At 41.1% G+C, this 24,597-nt stretch overlaps 1 protein-coding gene across 1 annotated transcript in view; it reads left to right on the forward strand.

The window, feature by feature from the left end:
* Positions 1–24,011, forward strand: part of LOC310633462 (host cell factor-like) — a gene marked incomplete at its 5' end in the record, with an annotated part of 79,632 nt that extends 55,621 nt beyond the window's left edge. Inside the window, 6 exons of the mRNA XM_083351168.1 lie at positions 2,960–3,008; positions 6,198–6,288; positions 10,014–10,114; positions 13,236–13,320; positions 20,296–20,400; positions 23,665–24,011. Coding sequence (XP_083207294.1) covers positions 2,960–3,008; positions 6,198–6,288; positions 10,014–10,114; positions 13,236–13,320; positions 20,296–20,400; positions 23,665–23,769 — 536 coding nt within the window. The 3' untranslated portion in view covers positions 23,770–24,011. The remainder of the gene's footprint in view (positions 1–2,959; positions 3,009–6,197; positions 6,289–10,013; positions 10,115–13,235; positions 13,321–20,295; positions 20,401–23,664) is intronic.
* Between the last annotated feature and the right edge of the window lie 586 nt (positions 24,012–24,597).

Raw genomic sequence — 24,597 nt, forward strand, 5'->3', positions numbered from 1 at the left:
TAGAAGCTCAAAAAGATACTCATTTTATTGTACTAAGAGTATTGGAAGATATTTCATACAAATTAGGAAAAAATGTGCACTGTGATGTTATCATTATATATAAATATGCAAATAAGTTACTCATTTGAGCTATTCCTTGATGCATAAATGTAAATCCTCAAAATGTACTTTCTAAAAGAAGACATGTCACTCCTACAGAGTATCAAATAAAATAATGCATAGCATACAGAATACTTTTAATTTGACCTTTTCAAATCTAAGAATGTTATAATTATAGATAAGTTGTTTAATGTTAAAATATATGCTTTTTTGCCCATATTCTGAGGTTATGCTTCTCACTTCACCTAAGGAATTGTCACCATTTTATCTGGTTTACGGGTCTTGCTTGTAAAATTACATTAAACAATTTGCCCAATGAGCATCTTTTCTTAACAGCACCTACTTGTGACTGGTTACATACAACTATAACCTGGTTTAAAATTTTAAATAACTTTCTCCTCTCTAGCTATAGCTGAACCTTCTTCTCTCCATTAGGCAAAGTCCTTTCCTAAGAAAGGAAAGTGTTGTCAAATATTCTTCTTAATTTTTATTTTTTTAAATCCCATGTTTGTAGTTCTGAAGTCAATCATAAAACAATTTTGCCCTATTATAACATCTGGCTCACTTGTGTTCTATACAACACATTTACCAGCCTGCAATCTTGCTACTCTTTCTGCTTTGGTATTCCAGTATTTTCAAAACTTAATTAATGATGGCATCTTTGGTTATTATGGCCGAAGTGGAAATTCCCAGAGTCACTTTGGATAGTAAGATGGGCAACATATAAATTTAATAAATGAATAAAATAAAGAATAGTTTCACCATTATAACATCTGGCTCACTTGTGTTCTATACAACACATTTACCAGCCTGCAATCTTGCTACTCTTTCTGCTTTGGTATTCCAGTATTTTCAAAACTTAATTAATGATGGCATCTTTGGTTATTATGGCCGAAGTGGAAATTCCCAGAGTCACTTTGGATAGTAAGATGGGCAACATATAAATTTAATAAATGAATAAAATAAAGAATAGTTTCACTCCATAGATAGACTTCACAACATTTTTTCTCTCCACATTTTTCTTCCAAGTAGAATGATCCAGCCCTTCAACAGAACATTTATGACATATACATCTTCATAATTTACTCCTAAATACAATTGCTATAGTGATTTGACACAAGTAAAACAGAGAGTTAAGTAACTATTCTCTCTTCCCCCTTCTTCCAGTCTTCCTCCAAAAAAAAAATAAAGTCTGAAATCTCTTTGTAAGGTTATTTAATTACCTGCCCTCCTTCTTCCTCCTCTCTTTCATTCATGTCTACTCAGAAATAGCTAGAAAACAGAGTGAAAGCTGAAAACATATCTATTTTCTCTAAGTCCCACTGCCTGCAAAATTACTTCTAACCAGAGAGCAAAAAAGAGGGAAGACACATAGCTAGAATATAGCAGCAGAATAATGAGTTTCTTGTTCTCTCTTTCCATTCATAACCAACAAAATCAGGGTACTTTCCTTTAATAAAATATGGGAAAAATGGAAATAAAGCAAGCATGAAGATTATATAAAGTAAGTGAGAAAGCGAAACATCCTCAAGTAGAAACAGAGTCCAGTTGCCTCTTGGAAAAGCACCTTTGGGACAGTATATGACAGACTTTAAAAAAAGAGAACAGGAGAAGATATCTTATATCATATACGAACCTTGACCAGGGGAGCTTTTGCCCAGGTTCGCCTGGTGCGCCAGTTGCGACCCTACCTGGACTGAGATGCCCTACGCACAGTCACTCATGCGCTCATGACCTCCAGTTTAGACTACTGCAATGCTCTCTACATGGGGCTGCCCTTGAGGACCATTCGGAGACTACAACTGGTGCAGAATGCGGCCGCGCGAGTTGTGATGGGGGTCTCCCGATACTCCCATGTAACACCTCTACTCCGTGAGCTGCATTGGCTTCCGGTTGCTCTCCGGGTGAGATTCAAAGTGCTGGTGATGACCTATAAATCCCTAAATGGCTTGGGTCTGGGATATTTGAGGGAACACCTGCTGCCAGCATCAAGTTCCCTTCGTCCAGTGCGCTCACAGAGGGAGGGTCTTCTCAGGGTGCCGCCGGTAAAAGATTGCCGGTGGATAACACCCAGGGAGAGGGCCTTTTCTGTGGGTGCGCCTGCCCTCTGGAACCAGCTGCCCATGGAGCTCAGGACTACCCCTGACCTACATTCATTCCGCCGAGACCTGAAGACTTGGCTCTTTGAGCTCTCTGACCCAGGCTGAGAATTTTAACTGGGGTTTTATTTTCAGGGATAATTTAATCTTTTAATTCTCTTTTAACTTTGTATTTTATATTGATGTGATTTTAAAATGCCCTGTAAACCACCCTGAGTCCTTCGGGAAAGGGCGGTATATAAATCTAATAAAATCTAAATCTAAATCTAATAAAAAGGCAGAGATAAATAGCTTGTCTTCTTCTCATGCTTTAGAAAGTAACAAAATGGCTAATGTTTCTCAAATCCTTTATTACAGGTCAGGGACCCAGACTAAGTAAGACTTACTAAATAAACCAGCAGAACAAAGCTACAAAATATACAAAATCAGGCATACAAGACAAAAATATACAATCATTTTGCTATCAGCAATGTACAAATTTTACAAGCTACAAAAACAAACCTTGCAATGACATGAGTTACCTTGAGGAAGTTAGAACCTGTTGAAAGGACAAATTTATTGTTTCAAACACAGACTCACTTTCCAAGTGAATAAAATCATATTTAAGCTGTTCAGTATGGCTTGTGTATGTATGGTATCCACTTTCCATAATCCTTATCATATATCCTAAAGTATCTAACAGACCTTATTAATTTCTGTTTTAACTAAATAATATTCATGAGCTAAAATTACATTTCTGATCTTTGTTTTTTCAATTCTAGTTATGAAAGAGATTTTTTCAGAACTGGGAATTCAAGGAATAAGCAGCAGGTATTTATTTATTTTTTACTGACATCCTGTTTTGCCTCCTACAATTTCTGAGAGAGAAAGGGGAGAAAAAGGAAAGCCGTTTTTTTTTAGCATCAGCTAACTAGTATTCATAAAATGTCTGCAGTCTGCTAACAATAAACACTTTTAGTTTACTCTTAGCAGGCTTCTTCCTTCCCACTGCTTTAGGATGTAATTCTCTACACATTCATCTATTGGTAAGTGCCACTGAACTAGCACTGGTTACTTTCTAAGTGCATACAGCAGACATGTCAAACACAAGGCCCGGGGGCCGGATCCGGCCCGCGAAGTGGTTTCATGCGGCCCACGAAGCCATCCTGGAAACAGTGAGGAAACAGCCCCCACTGCCTTGGCCCTGACCCAGAGACCCTCCTTCTGCCAGAGACCCTCAGAACTGTCCCACTCCTGTCCCTTGATGTGAACGATGTAGAGCTGGCCATGCCCACCCACTAGGCCATATGTACTCTAGCCACGCCCACCCAGTAGGCCACGCCCACCCTGGTCATACCCACCCGGCCCCTTGAGGGCAACTGCAATGCTGATGCAGCCCTCAATGAAATTGAGTTTGACACCCCTGTCATACAGCATATGTGAGCTAGTGCTGCATTTTTCCCTACCGTGCTTCAAACAAGGTTATCTAAGACATTTCAGGCCAAAATGCTATCCAATTTGAAAGATCCTCTTTTGATCTCAAAACAGCCCATTTCCAGTTCAAACACAGCTGATTTTAGTCCAGAGCAGCTGTTTCATGCTTGCAATGGGGCTGCTGTGTAATAAGGTGTTTCAATTCGAAATGAATCCAAATGATTTACCCATCACGATTTTAAACATATTCCTACAACTATTTAGTGATGTTGTAGTTATTCAGCCCATCCTTCAAAGCTAATGATAGTAATGGCAGCTTACTGAACAGCATACCTAAAATCAGGAAATTCCTGAAAATAATAATGAAAGGGTTGGAGAAAGCAAATTTGTGTGCATGAACATTCCTCACAGTTGAAATCTACACTGAACATGGATCAATGTGCAGATTTAATACGAAAGAAAGTTTATTTAAAGCAATACATGGAGAAGGCCACAGCCTACCACCTACCTAGCTGCATCTTAAAATATTAGGCAGTGTTTGCAAGCAAAAGACTCTGTTTGTGTTGGAACAGCAGCAGAAGGAATAAAAACAGGGCATGCAGAGTAAAAGACAAGAGAAACCTGTGTGGTCAGTAGGCTGTGAAGAGCTGAGGAATCAGTGTCACTGAACTCACACTTCAAAATAATAATACTAATACTACTGCTAATAATAATAGTGACAAAAAAAGCCTGGATAGTGGATGTGGCAGTGCCTGGAGACAGCATAAAAGAAGAGAAACAACTGGAGGAGATAACAAAATACAAAGTCTACAAATAGAAACAGAACGACTGTGGCAAAGGCAAGCAAGGGCAATACCAACAGTAATAGGCACCTTGTGCGCAATCCCAAAACAACTGGAGTACCACTTGGACACTATTGGCATTGACAATTTCACCATCAGTCAATTGCAAAAGGCAGTTTTACTTAGAACAGCTTCCATCCTGGGACAATATCTGTAACACCATCAAACATCCAGATCTGCCTATCCCAGGTCCTTGTAAGGACTCAATAGGTAGACAAAATTGCCAAACCCAGTCTGAACATCTGGCTGACTGTGTAACAATAATAATATATATAATAAAATAAAATACCACACAACATCTATACAATTATTATAAAAATAAATTGAAAACATCCAGTGATATCAAGATAAAAATCACAAGCTAACTCTAATTTATAAACAAACCATTGCTATAATAGCACTATAATTTTGGTAGAATCATAGACTGTTAAGCGATAAATCTAATAAGGACTGTTACAAAATATAGTTCCAAAGAACTGTGTTTCTGCAGCAGAAAAGTAAGACTCACGTGGCTTTAGGAAATTTGACACCTAGTGTGTTGCGGGTTATTATAATAAATATATGAAGCAAAGTTAATAATCAAAGTTACTTAAACTTAGTTCATAAGTGGAGTAGCTCAAAGGAAGCAGACTTACCTGATGAAATCATGTGAAACCATGAAATAATAGAATTCATGTGAAATCATGAAATAATGAATTCATGCCTCTTAAATTGGGAGCAAACTGATTGTGCTATAAAAATGTCTGGAAATTACAACCAGTGCAATATGCATCAACTGTTCCTGAACGGTGTAAATTTAGATTTCACATACTATAATGTGTATCCTAAAAGATCTACACTGGTTGAAAATTAGGCATGGGGCACAGCTTAATAGTTAATCTATATAAGGTTATTGTTAATGGACCTATCTTTACCAGGTAGCAAGTTTAGAAAAAATGCATATTTCATCTCCAGACTACAGAAATTCACAATACATACGCCTATGAGAAAAAGATATTCTTCATCACCTACCCCAAGGTTTACTGTATGCCTCTAGCTTCTCCTGCTGGGGATCGATAAAGTTTGGTCCTTTTCTGACTAGGGGCATAATTCAAAAAGTTAAACTGAGGGCTGAGGTTAGAAAAAAAAATAATTAAAAATTAAAAGGTTTTAGTATTCCTCAATGAAAGTGCCAGTGTGGTGGGGTAATTAAGGCGTTGGAATAAGAGTAGGGAGACCATGTTCTAGTCTACCTTTGGCACAGAGGTCAGCTTAGTGACTTTGGACCTAGTCCCTCTCATTCAACCCAGGACTGTAAAGTTGAAAGTCCAGTATGTTTGTGTGTAATGTATATTCTGAAAATACGGATTTCTTCTCAGTTCTTCAGCTAATTAACAGCCTCCATCCAATCCTGGCTTATTCTGAAAAGCTAAGCAACATGTATCTATTTAGTACTTAGATAGGAAACTACCTGGAAATTTGCAAACTACATTGGAGAATTTCCCCTCCCCGCCAAAAAAAAAATAAAATAAAATTCTGGAAAAACGCAATGCTCAAGCATTTCCAATTTGTTGCCAAGAAAATTACTTGCATCAGTCATCAGACATTGAGTGCAATTCAAAGGAGACTTTATCTATATACAGACAGCACATGTTCTATTGAACTATTCTTTTCAAGCAGTTATAAAATTCTCTCCTGAATAACTACTGTGACTCATGTAAGTTTAACTTAAACTGGCTTTTAATATGTTGTGCTTGACATACAGTTTCACACACACCAAAATTCCTAAGGTGAAATACGAATTGACAGAATATTCTTTGCAGCCTGCATCAGTTTCGCCACCACCTTCAGTTACAGTAAGTGACTTACTTCAGTTTTGCTGGTGCACGTTTTTTTATTAGAACTATGTAGTTACTAGACAGAAGATTTTTTTTAAAAAAAAAACAAGATTGCTCATCTGTTAGTCAAACTCTTACAGAGTGGCAGGATACGTTTTATGCTCCAGAGGTATGCCTTGAGTGTATCTGACTAATGTAAGCCCAGCAAAATATACAAATCTATCCAGAATTTCTCTTTTATTGGTTTCAAGTATTTTGCTATAAGAAATTCCTTCTTGCTAAGGACTTTCTTCCTTTCGCACAGGTACATGCACAGGACCATAGGTTCTTGTCTAATATTAAAAAGGTAAAGGTAAAGGTCCCCCCGCACATGCGTGCTAGTCGTTTCCAACTCTAGGGGCTGGTGCTCATCTCCGTTTCAAAGCCAAAGAGCCAGCGCTTGTCCAAGGACGTCTCCATGGTCATGTGGCATGACTAGATGCCGGCATGACTAGATGTCGGCATGACTAGATGCCAAAGGTGCACAGAACGCTGTTACCTTCCCACCATAGTGGTCCCTATTTTTCTACTTGCTTTTTTACATGCTTTTGAACTGCTAGGTTAGCAGAAGCTGGGACGAGTAACAGGCACTCACTCTGTTGCGCGGCACTCAGGATTCGACCCGCCAAACTGCCGACCTTCTGATCGACAAGCTCAGCATCCTAACCCACTGACCCACCGCATCCCTGTCCAATATTAGTTTTGGACTATTGATTCACCTAGATCAATATTGCTAACATTGCTTTGTGGGAATTTTGGCAAAATTGAGTAGCAAGGCCAATATTAAAGCTGAGATTTCCTGCCTGGAAACATTTGCTTTACAGTGACATACAAAACATCAAAGCCACGTTAGCGATTCTCCCATGGTTACTCAATTACTCAATTCTGGGATATAGAAAGGTAATTTAACTCAAGTGACAAGTTAATGATACCATGGTCATTTATGGCACTTTTGCCACTTAGATGGTTTGATTTCAGCTTTGGGGACAAAAAAAGGAAAAGTTATATTTCTTGTTTGTTAGTTTTCCCAATTTCCTGGACTTATCTACACAGGAGAATATCTTGAATAACTGCAAGGGCAAATGCTATCAAAATGCCCTTTTGATTTATCTGTGCATCACCCTTCTATTTTGTGAAGCAATAAGAAGGTGGAAACTGTGTCACATAGAGGAGAAAGGGGGGAGTCTGTGTGAGTATTTTAGCCTACCATTGCAATCTCTGCCTCACTCATGAGTCATATGATCCAAACTTGTCTTTTCCCACTTTAGTTCAGTTTTTTTCCTGACTGCTTTTAAAACTTGGGAAAGATGGGCACTTGTTGTGGTTACAAGTGCTGCAGAATTTAATGCAGGTTGAAGTCAGTAACAATTCTAATAGGAATTACTGGGGAAAAGGCAGGTTATTAGCTCCAGTATATTCCTGATGAGATGGAAAAGGAGAAGAGAGAAGTAATAGCATAAACATGACCTCCCATTTAGACTACTGCAACGCTCTCTACATGTGGCTGCACTTGAGGACCACTCGGAGGCTTCAGCTGGGGCAGAATGCGGCCGCGCGAGTTGTGATGGGGGTTTCCCGACACTCCCATGTAACACCTCTACTCCGCGAGCTGCATTGGCTTCCGGTTGCCCTCTGGGTGAGATTCAAGGTGCTGGTGATGACCTATAAAGCCCTTAATGGCATGGGCCTGGATTATCTAAGGGAACACCTGCTGCTGGCATCAAGTTCCCTTCATCCAGTGCGCTCCCACAGGTAGGTCCTTCTCAGGGTGCCGGCGGTTAAAGATTGCCGGCGGGTAACACCCAGGGGGAGGGCCTTCTCGGTGGGTGCGCCTGCCCTCTGGAATCAGCTGCCCACGGAGCTCAGGACCGCCCCCGACCTTCGTTCACTTCGCCGGGACCTGAAGACCTGGCTCTTCGAGCTCTCCGGCCCAGGCTGAGAGTTTTTAATTGGGGTTTTATATTTTTTAGGGATTAAATTTAATTCTTTTTAATTCTTTTTAATTTTTGTATCAATGTTTTAATTACCCTGTAAACCGCCCTGAGTCCTTCGGGAAAGGGCGGTATATAAATCCAATAAAATAAAATAAAATAAATAAATATATCAGGGCTCTCCAAACATGGCAACTTTAAGACCTGTGGATTTCAACTCCCATAGTTCCTCAGCCACCATGCTGGGTGAGGAATTCTGGGAGCTGAAGTCCACAAGTCTTAAAATTGCCAAGTTTGGAGCCTCCTGACATATGGCAATCTGCCCTCACAGTGGAGGAAAGGGAATTTTCTGCCTGAAAGCATTTTTTGTGTCTTTTTCTAGTAAAAGAGACACTTCCAGCTCTTAACCCTTATATTTTACATAACTCTCAGTCAATGCAAGCAGCAAAAAAAAAGCTGTTCATTTGCTCATTTTGTTGGGGGAGAGGGGTTTTTTGAACTTTCCTAGGCTGAAAAATACAGGAAATCTGCCTAAAATCTCCTTGGACACCCAGATTACATTACCTGTTGGTGTATTATACACTTTCTGTTCACCGTTTAAACATAGTGAATAGTGTATTTTATTCACTACATTTGCTTACAGGGCAACATTTGAATTTCCAAGAAACCCATTACTAGAAATGGTAGCTCCTGCACCACTCTTTTTTTCCCCCTATAACTTTCCATAAATAAAGTAATATTACTTTATTCTAAATAATTAGTCATTAGTTTAGATGAAAAGGAATATGCATATTTTTTTAAACAGGTAAACAAATCCAAGGATTGTATAAAGGGACTTCCATCAGATTGTGCTGATTTTTCTTGTGTCCATCTTGTAAAAGAGGTCCACGCACTGGTTGGGTGGGATGAATGTTGCCTATGTGCCTAACCAGAGATAATCATCATTGTGAAGGTTAATAAACAAATATAATGTTAAATAATTGTTAAACTATTGTGAATTCTTTTGAATGCAGCTGCACTTGGACTGTTTGTGCAAGGTCTGTTTTATGTATTTATTTCTGCCTATCTAGCATTTGACCTACATACATAGTCTCCCAAGAAGCCACCTAAAATATTGCAAGTCATTTCAGAATAAAATGTTGGCAGGAGGGACCCATTTAAATGTTCTTTAAATCATTTACTGATAATGATTTCCCAGATTACCTCAGGATCATCTTTACTTAGCAGATTAATTACTCTGTAGTTAGCTATTAAACTAGCAATTAAATATTTGTCTTCATGATATACTCCTTGGCAAATGAATTAATTAGCACTGAATGTTGAGAAATGGCTGCTAAATAGCAGGCATTGTGTTGTAACAGAATAGAGTAATTACATTTCATTATGACTATTATTAATTTTATTAACTGAATAAATGTCAAATATTTCCTCAACTCCTAATCCAAGATGTATCATACTGTTTGAGAATCAGATACCAAAGTAAGATGCACTCACTGTCTCAGTACAATTGCTAAATTATCGGGTCTGGAGTTAATCACAGAGCAAGGTGATGGAACACTCAACTTCAGAACTTTAATTCCAGATTGAATTATAACAGTTATCATCATCCTCATCACCCCACCTTTACCACCATCACCAGACCAAGTAGTAAAAAATGCTATGAAAAAGCTTGGCTGATTTTTAAAAGATACTACCAGTCATGGATGTGTTAATTAATTATTATCAACCTTTTATCTCTGATGGAAGTTGAAGCACTGTTAATTTTCCATATAGAGAGAAGACCTCCAGGATTTCCATTCTATACTTAGCCAAGCAATGAAAATGATTACAAAGGCTTTTGAATTATTGGAGTCTGAATTTCAAAAACTTAACATGTAAGTATTTTTTATTCTACAGTTTATTCAACAGTAGAATCATTTCCTCAAATATCAGAAAGTTAGATTTATCTTGCAAAAAAACGCTAAGCATACCATATTTGTCCGTGTATAAGACGCTATTTTTTCCTGCAAACACCCTGTTCAAAAATCAAGTGCGTCTTATACAAGTATAGCATCTTATACACGGAAAAATAATGGTAACCTCCGCAGCCCAGGGCATGCCTGTGTGGGTTGCCATGCCACCTGGTATGGGTGTCAAACCCGTGGGCTTGCCACTAACAGGAGGGGGAAGGGGGCAAGATTGTCAGCCAGCTGAACTTCCGGATTTGCCGGCTCAGTTGTTCGGCGCTCCACCGAACAGCTGATCAGTGCGGAGAAACTCGCATGCCAGAGCGTCTTATACAAGGGTGCGTCTTATAGATGGAAAAATATGGTAGTTGTTATTGTTTCAAAGTTTGTAGTATAAACTGCCTGCCTGTAATTGTTTCATCTTCATATTAACTATGACTTTTAGTCAGAGAATAAAATACAAAGCATTGTTATCGCCATAATTTTTTTATGGAAGATTAGACTTGTACAGAAACAAAGCAAAACAGAAATCCATCAGTTCACTTAGTTGAACAGAAAAACATTTTCCACTAGACAGGCAGTAGTCACAACAGTGACAGCTCATCTTTGTGTAAATTTTAGATTGCTAACAAAGAATTAAGTCAGTCTCCCTTTAATTCTTTGTTAGCAATCTAAAATTTACATATAGATAGATAGATAGATAGATAGATAGATAGATAGATAGATAGATAGATAGATATAGATATATATATATACACATACACACACAGACACATATATATATGTATATGTATAAGTATATATCTATATGTATATACATACATACATACATATACATATACATATACATACATACACACACACACACACACACACACACACACACACACACACACATATATATATATATATATATATATATATATATATATATATATATGGATCCTTGATTACGAAGAAACCTTGACAGCTATCCTAAATAAATACAACCCCCCAAAACACATCCTAGATCTGACCAACCACTGCCTATCTAACACATACTTCATCTACAATGGACAAAGATACAAACAAATGGAAGGAGCACCCATGGGATCACCCCTCTCACCTGTCATCGCAAACCTCTACATGGAACACTTTGAAACCCTCGCTCTAGAAAAATCCAACCACAAACCCAAACTCTGGCTCAGATACGTAGATGACACCTTCGTAATCTGGCCACACGGCAAAGAAAAACTGGATGACTTCCTCATACACCTCAATAGCCTACACCCCAAAATACAATTCACCATGGAAACAGAAGCTAACAATCAACTTCCCTTCCTTGATGTCTTAGTCTACAAGAAATCCAACGGTTCCCTAGGACACACTATCTACCATAAAAAAACACACACAAACCGCTATCTGAACGCACTCTCACACCACCACCCAGCACAGATCAACTCCGTAGCCAAGACACTCATCTCCAGAACAAAACACCTAGCTGACGAACAACACCTAAAAACCGAACTACACACTCTCACTAATGTACTAACAGCCAATGGATTCCAAAGAAACACGATTACCAACTTAATCCGAAGAGGGACACCCACAAAAACCCAAGACAGAGAACAAGAAAATGGCAAAGCCCTCCTCCCATACTTAAAAGGGACCACAGACAGAATCAGCAAGGTCCTCCAAAAACACAACATCAAAACAGCATTCTACACAGACAGAAAAATATCCACCATCCTAAGAAACCCCAAGGACATAATTGGGTTAGAAAACCAAGGAGTATACGAAATCCCATGCACCACCTGCCCCACCACATACATCGGACAGACCAACAGAAGAATAAGTGCACGCATTGAAGAGCACAAAAACTCACTCAGAAAGGGAGAACAAACTTCATCCCTGGTCCAACACTTTGAAGCCACGGGACATGAAATTGATTTTAAAAAAACCAAAACTATCACCAAAATCGAACATTTTAACAACAGAATAATCAGAGAAGCCATTGAGATAGAAAAACGCCCCCACAGCATGAATACACGAGATGATACCTCTCGTCTACCAGCCATTTGGAAACCCGCCTTGATTGACAGACGAGGCCCAACCACCAAGAATGATACCAGACCCAAACTCATGATAACATCACATGACATCACCACCACACAACCATTCAAAAAGCAAATCCGAACCCACAACGATAAAGACACACAACTACAAAACAGAAACCTAACTACAGCTGCAACATCAGTCACTTTAAACCCCTCCAAACCACACAATAAGCAAACTGACACCCACTATAAAAACATGGCACCACCACAAACACGAAGCCGAACAAAAGCAGCACAACTCACCAGCTCAGGTCTGGAGCTGGCAGCTGAGACCAGCCCATCCACTCAGAACACCCCCCCACCCAATCAGAACACACCCACCATTCAAAACACACTCCCACCCAATCAGAACACACTTGGTCCCCTACCCAATCAGAGCATACCTCCACAGAACACACCCCCTCTGGCAGTTTAAAAAAGAGGAACTAACAGCCACATGCTTCTCCCAGAAGAAGGAAGCTAAAGCCTGATGATGACGGATGGGACTCCGTCGAAACGTTGCACCTACACCTTTAGTTCTACGCGGGGAAAAACCCGAAAAACCAAGGATCCATATATATATATATATATATATATATATATATATATATATATATATATATATATATATATATAATATTATAAATTATACCCTTCTTAGTTATCTATTCTAATATTCCTGATCAATACCCTTCTTAGTTATCTGGTGTTCTTGCTGGAGAAGATTTTTTCCCCCAAACAAAATAACTTTAAAATATGAGACATGTATGTATTTATGTATGTGAGTTTAATCAGCACAAAACCATAGCAATATAATACATTTTCATGGTACTTCTTTCAATTACGACATGTGTATGAATGGATATATAGACCTGTTTCTATATATCTGTTCTGTACATATATTTGTTTGCATTTCCTTGCTCGCTTTTTTTTAAAGAAGCTCAATTCTTATTTTTGTGGATGTATCATTTCAGGATAAAAGCTGAACTGGCTCAGGCAACCAAGGCTTTTCAGCATGAAAAAGATGAGTATGACAAAAACCTGAAAAACCAGCAGAAGGTAGGTCTTTGGTTATTTCTGTTAGCGCTAGTGTTGCAAATTGGGACTACCTTTATTAGCAATTCTGTCAAGACCTTAAATAAGCTAATGCCTTCCGGGAGACCCAAAATAAAATTATACTTAATAACTAATCAGTGCAATTGATGAAATATTTTTGAAGTTAATCGCATTCAAGGCAAACAAATAAATACTTGACATTTAATAGTTAACATTAGCAGTCAATTAATAATCCATGGGGAATTTGATACATTCACTTCAGTGAGAATTAAGACGTGCAGGAATCTCGAAGAAAAGTATGAATCACTTATGTGAACTCTGCAGAGTATTCAGTTACTGTATTATCAGGTAAATAAATAAATAAAAGATGCAAAAGCTTCTTGCCACAGGAAAGGGTGGGGAAAAAGTTTAAGGCTTCTTGTTACAGCAGAGAACAAGAGGTTTATAACATGCAACATGCAACATTCATAAAAACCTACAGGCTCTATGACTTAGCACCTTTTGCACAGATATCAGTTCTCTTGGGAATTGAGAATAAAGTAGAAAGGTTATATTCCTGTAGTGTATGCGACTAAAAGCATACACAGGATGTCAGCACAGCAGGGGGCTGGACAGCTCCAGGCTATAACCGCTTTTGGCGGGAAAGCCTGCTTGCGAACAAAAGCCTGACAGACGAGGCATGATCAGCTCTGGCGGGAAGCCAGGGTTTAAATCTATTGGTCACCTGCACTGGCGGGAAGCCCAGGTTTGAATCCATTGGATGGTATTCACCTGGGCAGGTATAAAGAGACGCCAGGTAACCCCTTTTCCCCAGCCTTGTTCCTGACCCCAATAAAGAAGTTAATACCCAGTTGAGTGTCTGTCTCTGTGTGCGACCACGCGACTTAACACTGGCGATGAAGGTGGGATCCTGCCCTGGACATCGCTAGCCGTGGACGAGACCCCATCGGCAGCACCGAATCAGGACGCAGGACGACCCGAGACAGCGGAATGGCACAGCTCGGTCAGTATCCCCTTTTCAAGAGTAATCATCACGAAGAGTGGGAAGCCTTCATAGGACAGCTCGAGTGCTACCTAAGGGCGAACGGGGTTAAGGATGACCGGCAGAGAGCGGCGGCGTTGCTCTGCAGCTGCGGGACGGAAACATACCAGCTGGCGGTCGGACTCTGCTCACCCGACGACGTCAACGCCGTCGGGTACAACGAACTGCTGGCGAAGCTGATCGAACACTTCAGACCAGAAACGTCTGAGATCGTGTGGAGGTATCATTTCGAAAAACGGGACCAACGACCGGGTGAGTCCACTAAACAATACATGGCTGCTCTAAGGCAGGTAGCCCATCTCTGCAATTTTGAGAACCTAGAAATCAGGCTACGGGACCGTATCGTCTGTGAGTTGCGGGATCGGAAGCTGCGGCAGAAGATGTTCGCAAAACAGAAGCTAACCCTGAGGGACGTTCAAGAGGAGCTCCTAGCCTGGGACGTGGCCGAGGAGTCCGACGTGAGGGAAAGCGGAGCCATCCACCAGATGAGTGGCTGCAGCAGAGCAGAAGAGCCAGCATCCGAAGTGGACGCCATCAACTGAACCCCTCGTTCCTTTACCACCACCCAAGGCAACTTGAGGGAGCTGGCCGTGACAGACCTGAAGTACCAGGAGTGCAGGTGCGGGGCAAACAACCCCCGGTCTACCCAACCCTCCGGTTACAGTGCAAACCGGCCCTGGTCTACCCAGCATTGTGGCTGCAAACCCCGGTCTACCCAGCACGGCGGCTGCAGACAATCCCAGTTCCGGCTGCAGCACAAACGGCTCCCGATCTACCCACTGTGCGAGTTGCTGAGGACAACACCCCTGGTCTACCTGTCATCTCAAAACGGCGAAGTGTCGGGCGTGTGGACAGACCAGACACATCGCGTCGGTCTGCAGGAGCAAACAATGGGACAACCTGCACGAAGCGGAAGCGGAGTTCCAGTCTGCCACAGGTACCAGGGAGAGGTTGCAGCGACAGATGGTCAGCCACACGGAGGGATGGGCGGCTGTTTGTTCAACAGGGGCCCCTCAGACACTCACTCCAAAAATAAAATTAAGGGTGAAACTACAAGGGATCCCCTGCACGATGGAACTGGACTCGGGGTCAGCTGTGTCGATCATCTCTGCCAGAACATTTAACGAGATTTGCGAGCGGAGCGGCCAGCGGGTTCCCTTGAGGTCATCCAGACTGACCCTCTCTGACTTTCAAAATATGCCAATAAACTTCGGGGGGAGGCGTCACTGATGGTACAGTACAGGGGGTTCTCGGGCAAATTAAGTGTATTGGTCGTGGAAGGGCAACGAACCAGTCTTGTGGGGTTAGGGTGGTTCAAAGCACTGGGCATTGGAATCACCAGGATTCACCAGACGCGGAGCCGCCATTCACTTGAATCTGTCTGCAAAGATTTTGCAGATGTGTTTGATGAGCGGTTAGGGAGGTACACAGGTCCCCCAATTTCGTTTAAATTAAACCCCCAGGTCCAGCCCATCAGAATGAAGGCTAGAAGAGTCCCGTTTGCTTTAAAGCACAAAATAGAGCAGGAACTGGACAAGCTAGTAGACCAGGGGGTGTTAACTCCAGTCAATGGCACGGAATGGGAGACCCCCATCGTGATGCCCCTCAAGGCAAATGGCGAGGTCCGTATTTGCGCCGACTATAAGGGGACAATCAACCAAGCCCTGAGCGCACATTCCTATCCGGTCCCTGCCGTTAGCAGCATCCTCGTGTCCCTGCAAGGCGGGTCGGTGTTTGCCAAGCTGGATCTTGCCCAAGCTTATCAGCAACTACCGGTCGACCCGGAGGCTGCTAAAGTGCAAACGATAGTCACACACAAGGGGGCGTTCTGGGTAGACCGGCTACAGTTTGGGGTAAGCGTAGCTCCTGGGATTTTTCAAGAGGTTATGGAGAAGACTCTCAAGGGGATACCTGGGGTTTGCCCATACTTCGATGACGTCCTAATTGCAGGTAGCTCCGAGGACGTTTTGGCAGACCGTCTGAAAGCTGTGTTAGAAAGGTTTAGGGCTGCAGGACTGAAACTCAAGAGGGACAAGTGCAAGATTGGGGTGACTGAAACAGAGTTCCTAGGGTTCAGGATTGATGCTCAAGGCATCCACCCATCAGCATCAAAGGTCAGGGCAATCAAAGAAGCCCCAATTCCACAGAATAAATCAGAGTTGCAGGCATTCCTGGGCCTGCTTAACTTTTACCACACCTTCCTGCCACACAAAGCAACTATAGCGGAGCCTTTACACAGGCTGCTTGACAAGCAATCACCTTGGGTCTGGTCTACCACACACACGAACGCATTCAACGCACTGAAAAAACCTGTTAGCAGGCAATGCTGCAGTCACACACTTCAGGGAAAACAAGCCAATCTGTATTGCGTGTGATGCATCCCCTTACGGGATTGGGGCAGTCCTCAGCCATGTAGAGGAGGATGGGACTCAAGCCCCCATCGCATACTACTCCAGGACATTGTCAGCTGCAGAGAGGAATTACGCACAGATTGATAAGGAGGCACTGGCAGTGGTCGCATGAGTAAAGAAGTTCCATGATTACCTGTATGGTAGGGACTTCCTAATATACACGGACCATAAGCCACTGTTAGGATTGTTCACAACTGAAAAACAGACACCACAAATTCTGTCACCCAGGATGTTACGTTGGTCCATTTTTCTGTCGGCATATGCATGCAAGTTGGTACACAGGCCAGGCAAAGAGATGGGGCATGCAGATGGCCTCAGCAGACTTCCCCTAAGGGACACTGAGCCAGACCCCGCGACTGCTGCCCAAATACTGGCAATACAGGAGCTGCCTGAATGCCCTCTCAACGCTAAGGACGTGGCCACAGAGACCCCCAAGGACAAAATCCTGAGCAGGGTGCAATCGTGGGCGAGCAGTGGGTGGCAGGACAAATCACCAGGGCAAGAGTTCATTGCATACTTTTCCAGAAGGCATGAACTATCAATACACAAGGGGTGTCTGTTGTGGGGAAAGCAGAGTCATTATACCCAAAGGGCTAAGGGAAAGAATCCTTCAGTCACTGCATGAGGGGCACCCAGGGGTGGTAAGGATGAAGGCTCTGGCAAGGAGCTACCTGTGGTGGCCGGGGTTGGACAAGGAAATAGAAGGGTTAGTTGCAGGGTGCTACACATGCCAGAGGTCACGGCCCGAACAACCACATGCACCAGTACACAAGTGGGAGGAAACACACACCCCATGGTCCAGGGTGCACATAGACTATGCGGGGCCTTTCCAGGGACACACATTCCTAGTAGTGGTAGATAGCCATTCTAGATGGCTGGAGGTGGTCCCCATAGGCAATATGACCTCTGCAGGAACCATTCAGGCATTAAGGGGGCTGTTTGCAACCCATTTATTTTTTTTATTTTATTTTAATCCCATTTATATCCCGCCCTTCTCCGAAGACTCAGGGTGGCTTACAATTTAAAGCACAAATCAATGTGCTTAGCAATAGCCTTCATTCTATGTATATGCCTGCTTATTAGGGCTTTCGGGGGGGCCCCAAGCGGCATTATTACAAAGTCAGCTTATTGCCCCCAACAATCTGGGTCCTCATTTTACTTACCTTGGAAGGATGGATGGCTGAGTCAACCTTGAGCCTGGTGGGACGCGAACCTGCACTAATTGCAGGCAGCTGGTGTTACTTAAGGAGGCATTAGCCCACTGCTCCACCAAGGCCCATGGTCTTCCAGATGTAATTGTGTCAGATAATGGAACGCAATTTACTTCATCGGATTTTCAGGTGTTCCTGAGGACCTTGGGGATTAGACATGCCACCTCAGCCCCCTTCCATCCGGCCAGTAATGGGTTGGCGGAAAGATTCGTGCGCACAACCAAGGACGCCCTCAAGCGCATTGTTCAGGGGGAATGGAAGCAACGGCTGGCCACCTTCCTTCTTCACCAACATTCAACACCCTGCTCTGCAACTGGGAAAAGCCCAGCTGAACTTAGATGGGGCAGACGTCTGATAACGACACTGGACAGGCTTCACCCCGACAGAGTAGCAGCAGACGTCGGAACCCCCAAACATCAGGAAAGTTTTTAGCACTGGGGATTCCATCTGGGCGAGAAACTATAGCTCAGGCCACCCATGGGTGCCAGGGGAAATACTAGCCCAAACAGGGCCCCTGTCCTACAAGGTTAGGGTGGAGGGGGGACTCCTGTGGAAGAGGCACCTAGACCAGCTAAGGAAAAGGGTTCCTGAAAGGGTTTTTGAGGACACACTGGGATCCGAGGAGGAGGAGGAGGAAGCATCAACACAAGCACCCAGCAGTGCTACCATAGGGTCACAAGGGCAACCCTACACCAGGCAGGAAACCAGCAGTAGAAACAAGGAAACTCCAAACGCCAATGAAGGAAGGGCTCAACAATACTATCAAAGTGGCCAACTAAACCCCAGCATTACACAAGCCCCTAGAACAACACACACACACACACACACACACACACACACACACACCAACAATCCACCACCTCCACAGCAACCAGGGGGAACAGGTGACAGCACACCACCAGCAGTTGGGACAGTCCTAAGACGGTCAAGCAGGGCCCACAAGGCTCCAAGCTATCTCTCGGACTATGTGCATTCCTAAGGGGGGAGGAAGTGCAAATGTCAAAGAAACTAATTGAAGGTAACAAATTGTATATAGTTAATAAGTTGTATATAGTTGGAGAGAGGGGATAACCCCTCACTATCGGGGAAGGGGTGTACTGTATGCGACTAAAAGCATACACAGGATATCAGCACAGCAGGGGGCTGGACAGCTCCAGGCTATAACCGCTTTTGGCAGGAAAGCCTGCTTGCGAACAAAAGCCTGACAGACGAGGCATGATCAGCTCTGGCGGGAAGCCAGGGTTTAAATCTACTGGTCACCTGCACTGGCGGGAAGCCCAGTTTTGAATCCATTGGATGGTATTCACCTGGGCAGGTATAAAGAGACGCCAGGTAACCCCTTTTCCCCAGCCTTGTTCCTGACCCCAATAAAGAAGTTAATACCCAGTTGAGTGTCCGTCTCTGTGTGCGACCACGCGACTTAACAATTCCTGTAGGGGGAAAGGGAAGAATGAGGATTACTCAATGGAGGTTTTACTAGGTATACTGAAAGCTGATGTGGTAAGGAAAGAGGTACTGAATGTCATATGCTCCCCTGGAGGGAAAGGGAAATTTGAGTCTATGGATACATCTTCCCATTGCCTCTATCTCATTATGAATCACTGAATTCCTAATTCTTTACGTTCAAGCACCTCTGGTTATGAGGGAGAACGAGAAGGGAGATTTTAAAGGCTGAAAGAGAGCAAAAACCAAAAGAACTGCGATGGAAAACACTGAAAAGATAGAGAAAAGTTATATTTAAAATTATTTTAATATGACATTAAAATTACAAAATGCGTATTAATAAAGGAAAGTACAAACTTTAAAAGGTCACATTATAGCACATGCAAGGAATAGAGTTCGGTGTCTGGACTGGTGAATGGCCACTGACGAGCGACATTGATCTTTATGTGTCAAAGAATTCACTAGACATTCAAACATTCTTTTTCTGTATCTGCTATTGTTTCGCTACACTCCAATAATCAGTGGTGCAAATGAGGGGGATAAGAAGATGTTTTTAACAGTTTTGGGTCACAGTTGCTTGGATAGATCCTTCTTGGGTCCTTTTTAAAATCTTGGGCACCCTATCTTCGACTAGACTAAAGTAAAAAAAAAAACTGAGACAAAGTAGTAGTGCCAGTTAGGGAGGGGAAAGTGCAACCAAATAGCATTTGATTAGCGCTACTTACAGCTGCATTTCTTTAGCTAGCCTTCACTTGTTATAAATGCTAATAAAGCTTGGGAACCAATGTGAATTTGTTGGTATATTTATGTAGTTAGTAAATGGTGGTACATATTCTTAATTTTCTAATAAATTTTTTTTTCTTTAACTCAGGAGCTACAAGTGATGCTAGAAAAACATAAAGTCCAAAATGAAGCATGGCTCAAAGCCAGAGCTGAGGAGACCGACAAGGAAAGGAAGGAACTCTTCAAACTCAGAGTAAATATTTACAAAACTCAAGAGAAGGGTAGAGACTGGCAAGTTTCCCAACATTTCCTTATCCTCTTTCCCCTAAGTTGCTTTTGATGTTCGACATAAAACAACTCCCTGGAACAAAATTTCAACCCTGTAAGATAAATATAGCAGTACCCATGTTTCAAAACTAAAACTAGTAGGATAAAGCTATTGCATTTGCTGGAGCTTGGGAAAGTTGTGTTTCCAGAAATAATATTTTTTTTTCTGTTCAGTGACTTCAAACAAGACTCTTAGTAGCTTCTAGATTAAATAATGTTGGCCTAATTGCAATAGTATCCCTGAAGGATCTATTAAGATGACACTCAGAAAGTTTCTGTTCTTACGCAAGTAGCAGTGTGCATTCCTACATTAAAAAGAGCTTTGTTTTAGTCTAAACCACAAATTTTGGTGAGAATGGGGCAAGAGAGAGCAAGATTAATAGTATTTTCTGAGTAATGTATTCAAAAATAATAATGTTTATATCATTTTAATGATTTCACTATTAAGCGGTATTGCAATCTGGCCAGACAAATCCAGTTATTGGACAGCTAAAATATTTAAATATCTGAATATTTCCTATGGGAATATTAAATTGTGCATTTGTTCCATTTATGTATTGAGTTGGGCTGGGGAATTTTGTATTATGGATACAAACTGCAGCAAAATATTCTAGTCTTTTTTAATTATATAGCTTTAAAGTAGTTTTCCTCAGTTTGGATCAAGGGATAGACATAAGGTAGACAGGGAAAACAGATCTTAAAACTATATCATGCCCTATGGAAAGCTGTCAGGTAAGTCTGTGAAGGTACATGTCAATCCTAGTTTATAAGTGAAAGGTTTTAAAAGTTACCATACATCCGGTATGACTCTGTCTGTTTTCCATTTTTACTGCTCCAGTACCTAAATACATTATCAGTTAATCAACAAACAATATAAGTATATCACAAACAATTATTACATTTTAAAATAAAGATGAGCTACCCATAGCCTTAAGCCTTAATATAACTTAATGTAACTCTCAAACCTCATTTTTCCTCTCACCAGAACCCCCTCTAGCTACACCACATTTCAATTCCATATATATATCAGCAGCAAAGTTTTCTGCCACTTTGAAGTGTAAGCTCTGAAATAGGCTTAGTGCTTTCCTTCTTTAAAACCACAACAATGCTCCAAACAAATGGAAACCTAGGGTCACCCATATATGTGTGGGTGCATACTTTGCATCATCAACCCACCCACTGCTTTTGCTCTGCTTCCCTTCTTCCCCCCCCCCCCCCAAGCATGTGGCCCTTTTTTTTAATACCCTCTACCTTTCCCAGAGTTATGTTGTCTTGTTTTGGTGTGAAGTACATGTTATTTATTAAAAACAACAGATAATGTGTTGTACTTTTTTTATCACGTAGCTAGTGAGCATCTCAGAAAAATACAGCTCCCGTGGTGCTAACATACAAAAGGACACAAATAATCAGAATAGACCTGGTGAGTGTCACCCCCTCTTGGTTTTTCTCTTCCCATTCCAGCAGTTTTATTGTTGACATTGTTTCAAAACAAAGGAAGATTATTAATGTCTACATTAATCATTTTCCTAGTATTGGGATGCATTCTTATGTTAGTAAAGTTAGCTAATTAATCTGGAACACTGCAACTGAGATCAATAACAATAATTTTTCATAAAGATTTTAATCACATTGAGTTAAACACACACTCACTTGTTGTGTAATTGGTGATTTATGTGTTTCAACTATTGTCAAGATCATCAAACATAAATCAGCTTTGAAAGAGAGATGGAGAATGGAGGTCAACTTAGTGAAAGATCCTTGGGTTTTTTCCCCCCATGTTAGGAAGTGATGCAAAAAAAATATTGCAGTGATGATTCTCATATCACTAGATCTAATTAAACAGCATTAAATTGTTCTCAGAGCATAATTTGCTACAGCTTCAATTTTTAATACTTATATGTGCGTGAACATACATTTTTTTCTGTGAAATGTTTCAAGTCAACAACTGGTTTTCATTGTAGCAATAAACAGCATTTATTTCTCTACAATAATCACCATTTTAATCATTGTTTTTTAGTTCTAAAAATTCCCGTGGTGAGCATTCACGTCTGGAAAAAACCATATACAAAGCAAATAAAACCTTTTTCACCATCCATTGCCTCAACTAGCTAAATGAAACAGTAGATGTCACAGTCTTCTCTTTGTTATTATAAATCCTTTGGTCTAGTGGTTAAGGCATCAGGCTAGAAACCAAAGACTATATTTCTAGTCCCACTTTAGGCATGAAAAGGACTGAGTGACTTTGGATCAGTCACTCTCCCTCAGTCCAACCCATGAGTTCCAGTGGTTCAGTGGCTTAATGACGTTGGAGATGGTTTCTGCTCCTGTGGTTCAAGTCCTAGAACTGCGTGTTGGGGTGAGCTCCTGTCACTTGCCTCAGCTTCTGCCCATCTAATATTTTGAAAGCATGTTCTATGCGAGTAGATAAAATAGATACCACTTTGATGGGGGAACAATCTGATCTATTTCGTATTATGTGTTTTGGATGCTTGCTAATTTTTTTTCCTTCACACATGATACAAATTAAGCCATTATGGTTAGTAAAGTAGACTTTATGGCTGAATGTAGGAAAGTGACAATTTTTTTAGTATGCAGAGTCTACACTACATCTGGTAGTGGAGTGTGAAGGTCACAGTGGATGGAACAGTGATGCAAATGAAGAAACTAACGTGGGCATATATGAATTTTTTTCCATAATTTTTAAGAGGGAAGGAACTTGAGGGTACTTAAATTGCTATGCATATTTCAGAGCATCCAAACTATAGTTTTCATGCATGCTGTTTTTTAACCAATACAAAATAAAGACAATAATCCAAAGAGGGTCACATAAAAGGAGTTTGGAAATTGCCCATCACCGTGTGTCATCTTAACCAAATAAATGATAGTTTATCTAAAATCATGATTAAATGTCATGGCTTAACACAATGCAGTATTTTTTTTTCCTGAAGAAAAGCTTCACATGATTTTATTTCCCTCTGGTCAAAGTGATTAGAGATTTTAAAACATGTATTTTACTTACGCAAACCAATAATTTGCTCATGAAGATTATATAACACCTGTTCAGATTCTGGAACCAAAAAAACTTTATGGAAAGGGTCTGGAAGAGACATATGATTATTTTTATGTTTTGCAGTTATTCCTGTGATTCAGAATCGTAATTTAAGTATGTCTTCTGACTTTTCTCCCACAGGAAGGAATTCTTCAAGATCAGGAAAGGCTGAGAGATGAACAGCAAAGTGTTCAGCAGTGCAATCAGCAGCTCATTTCTGTAATGCAACAGCTCAAAGGAATGTAAACCGTTGCTGAATAATAATAAAAAAAAAACCTCATCACACAACACAGCATTGCTCAAACAGATGAGCTGTTATGTATAGTAGGACAAAGATCCTGCTACACTACCAATTAAATCTCAATCTTGCTGAGGTTCATTCAACCCTAGGATGCTGGTTCCATTAAATTCCCACTTGCTTTAAAATACATTATAAATTTTTGATGCGCTATTTTTTTTAAAAAAAAAAACAGAAATGTAGACGAGAGTGCCTGAGGTGTTAAATAATGAGTAGAATAAATATACTGAAATGCTACTTCTGTATTTTGTAAAAGTTTGGATCATGTGTTCCTGTTCACAAGGCAAGAGGCATGTGCAGCACACTTAAAAGGGGGAAGGAACTTCAGTAATTCAACCATGACTTCCAGTTTTTCTCTCCTTCTGATACTCCTATTTTTTCTTTTAAGATGTGTCTTAAGAATATGCTATCATTTTTTAATAACCACATTTCTGATTATCAGAGTAATGGTAACCAATGTTTTGGCTTAGGGCAGGGGTAGGCAACCTCGGCTCTTTTATGACTCATGGACTTCAAGTCCCAGAATTCCTAAGTCAGCTCAGGAATTCTGGGAGTTGAAGTCCATGAGTTATAAAAGAGCCGAGGTTGCCTACCCCTGGCTTAGGGTAAAAAATGGGTATTAGGGCTCAGTTCTTAAGAGTATATAACAGCCCTCTTCCCCTCCCCCATATATGGTTATTCAGATGTCAATCCCATTGAGATATCTGTAATGCTGCAGAATTAGTAAATATATCATTATTATTTTATAATCACATTGATCAAGTGAGGAGAACATA

This window comes from Vipera ursinii (genome assembly GCF_947247035.1).
Source record: "Vipera ursinii genome assembly, chromosome: 2".
NCBI classification, from domain to species: Eukaryota; Metazoa; Chordata; class Lepidosauria; order Squamata; family Viperidae; genus Vipera; species Vipera ursinii.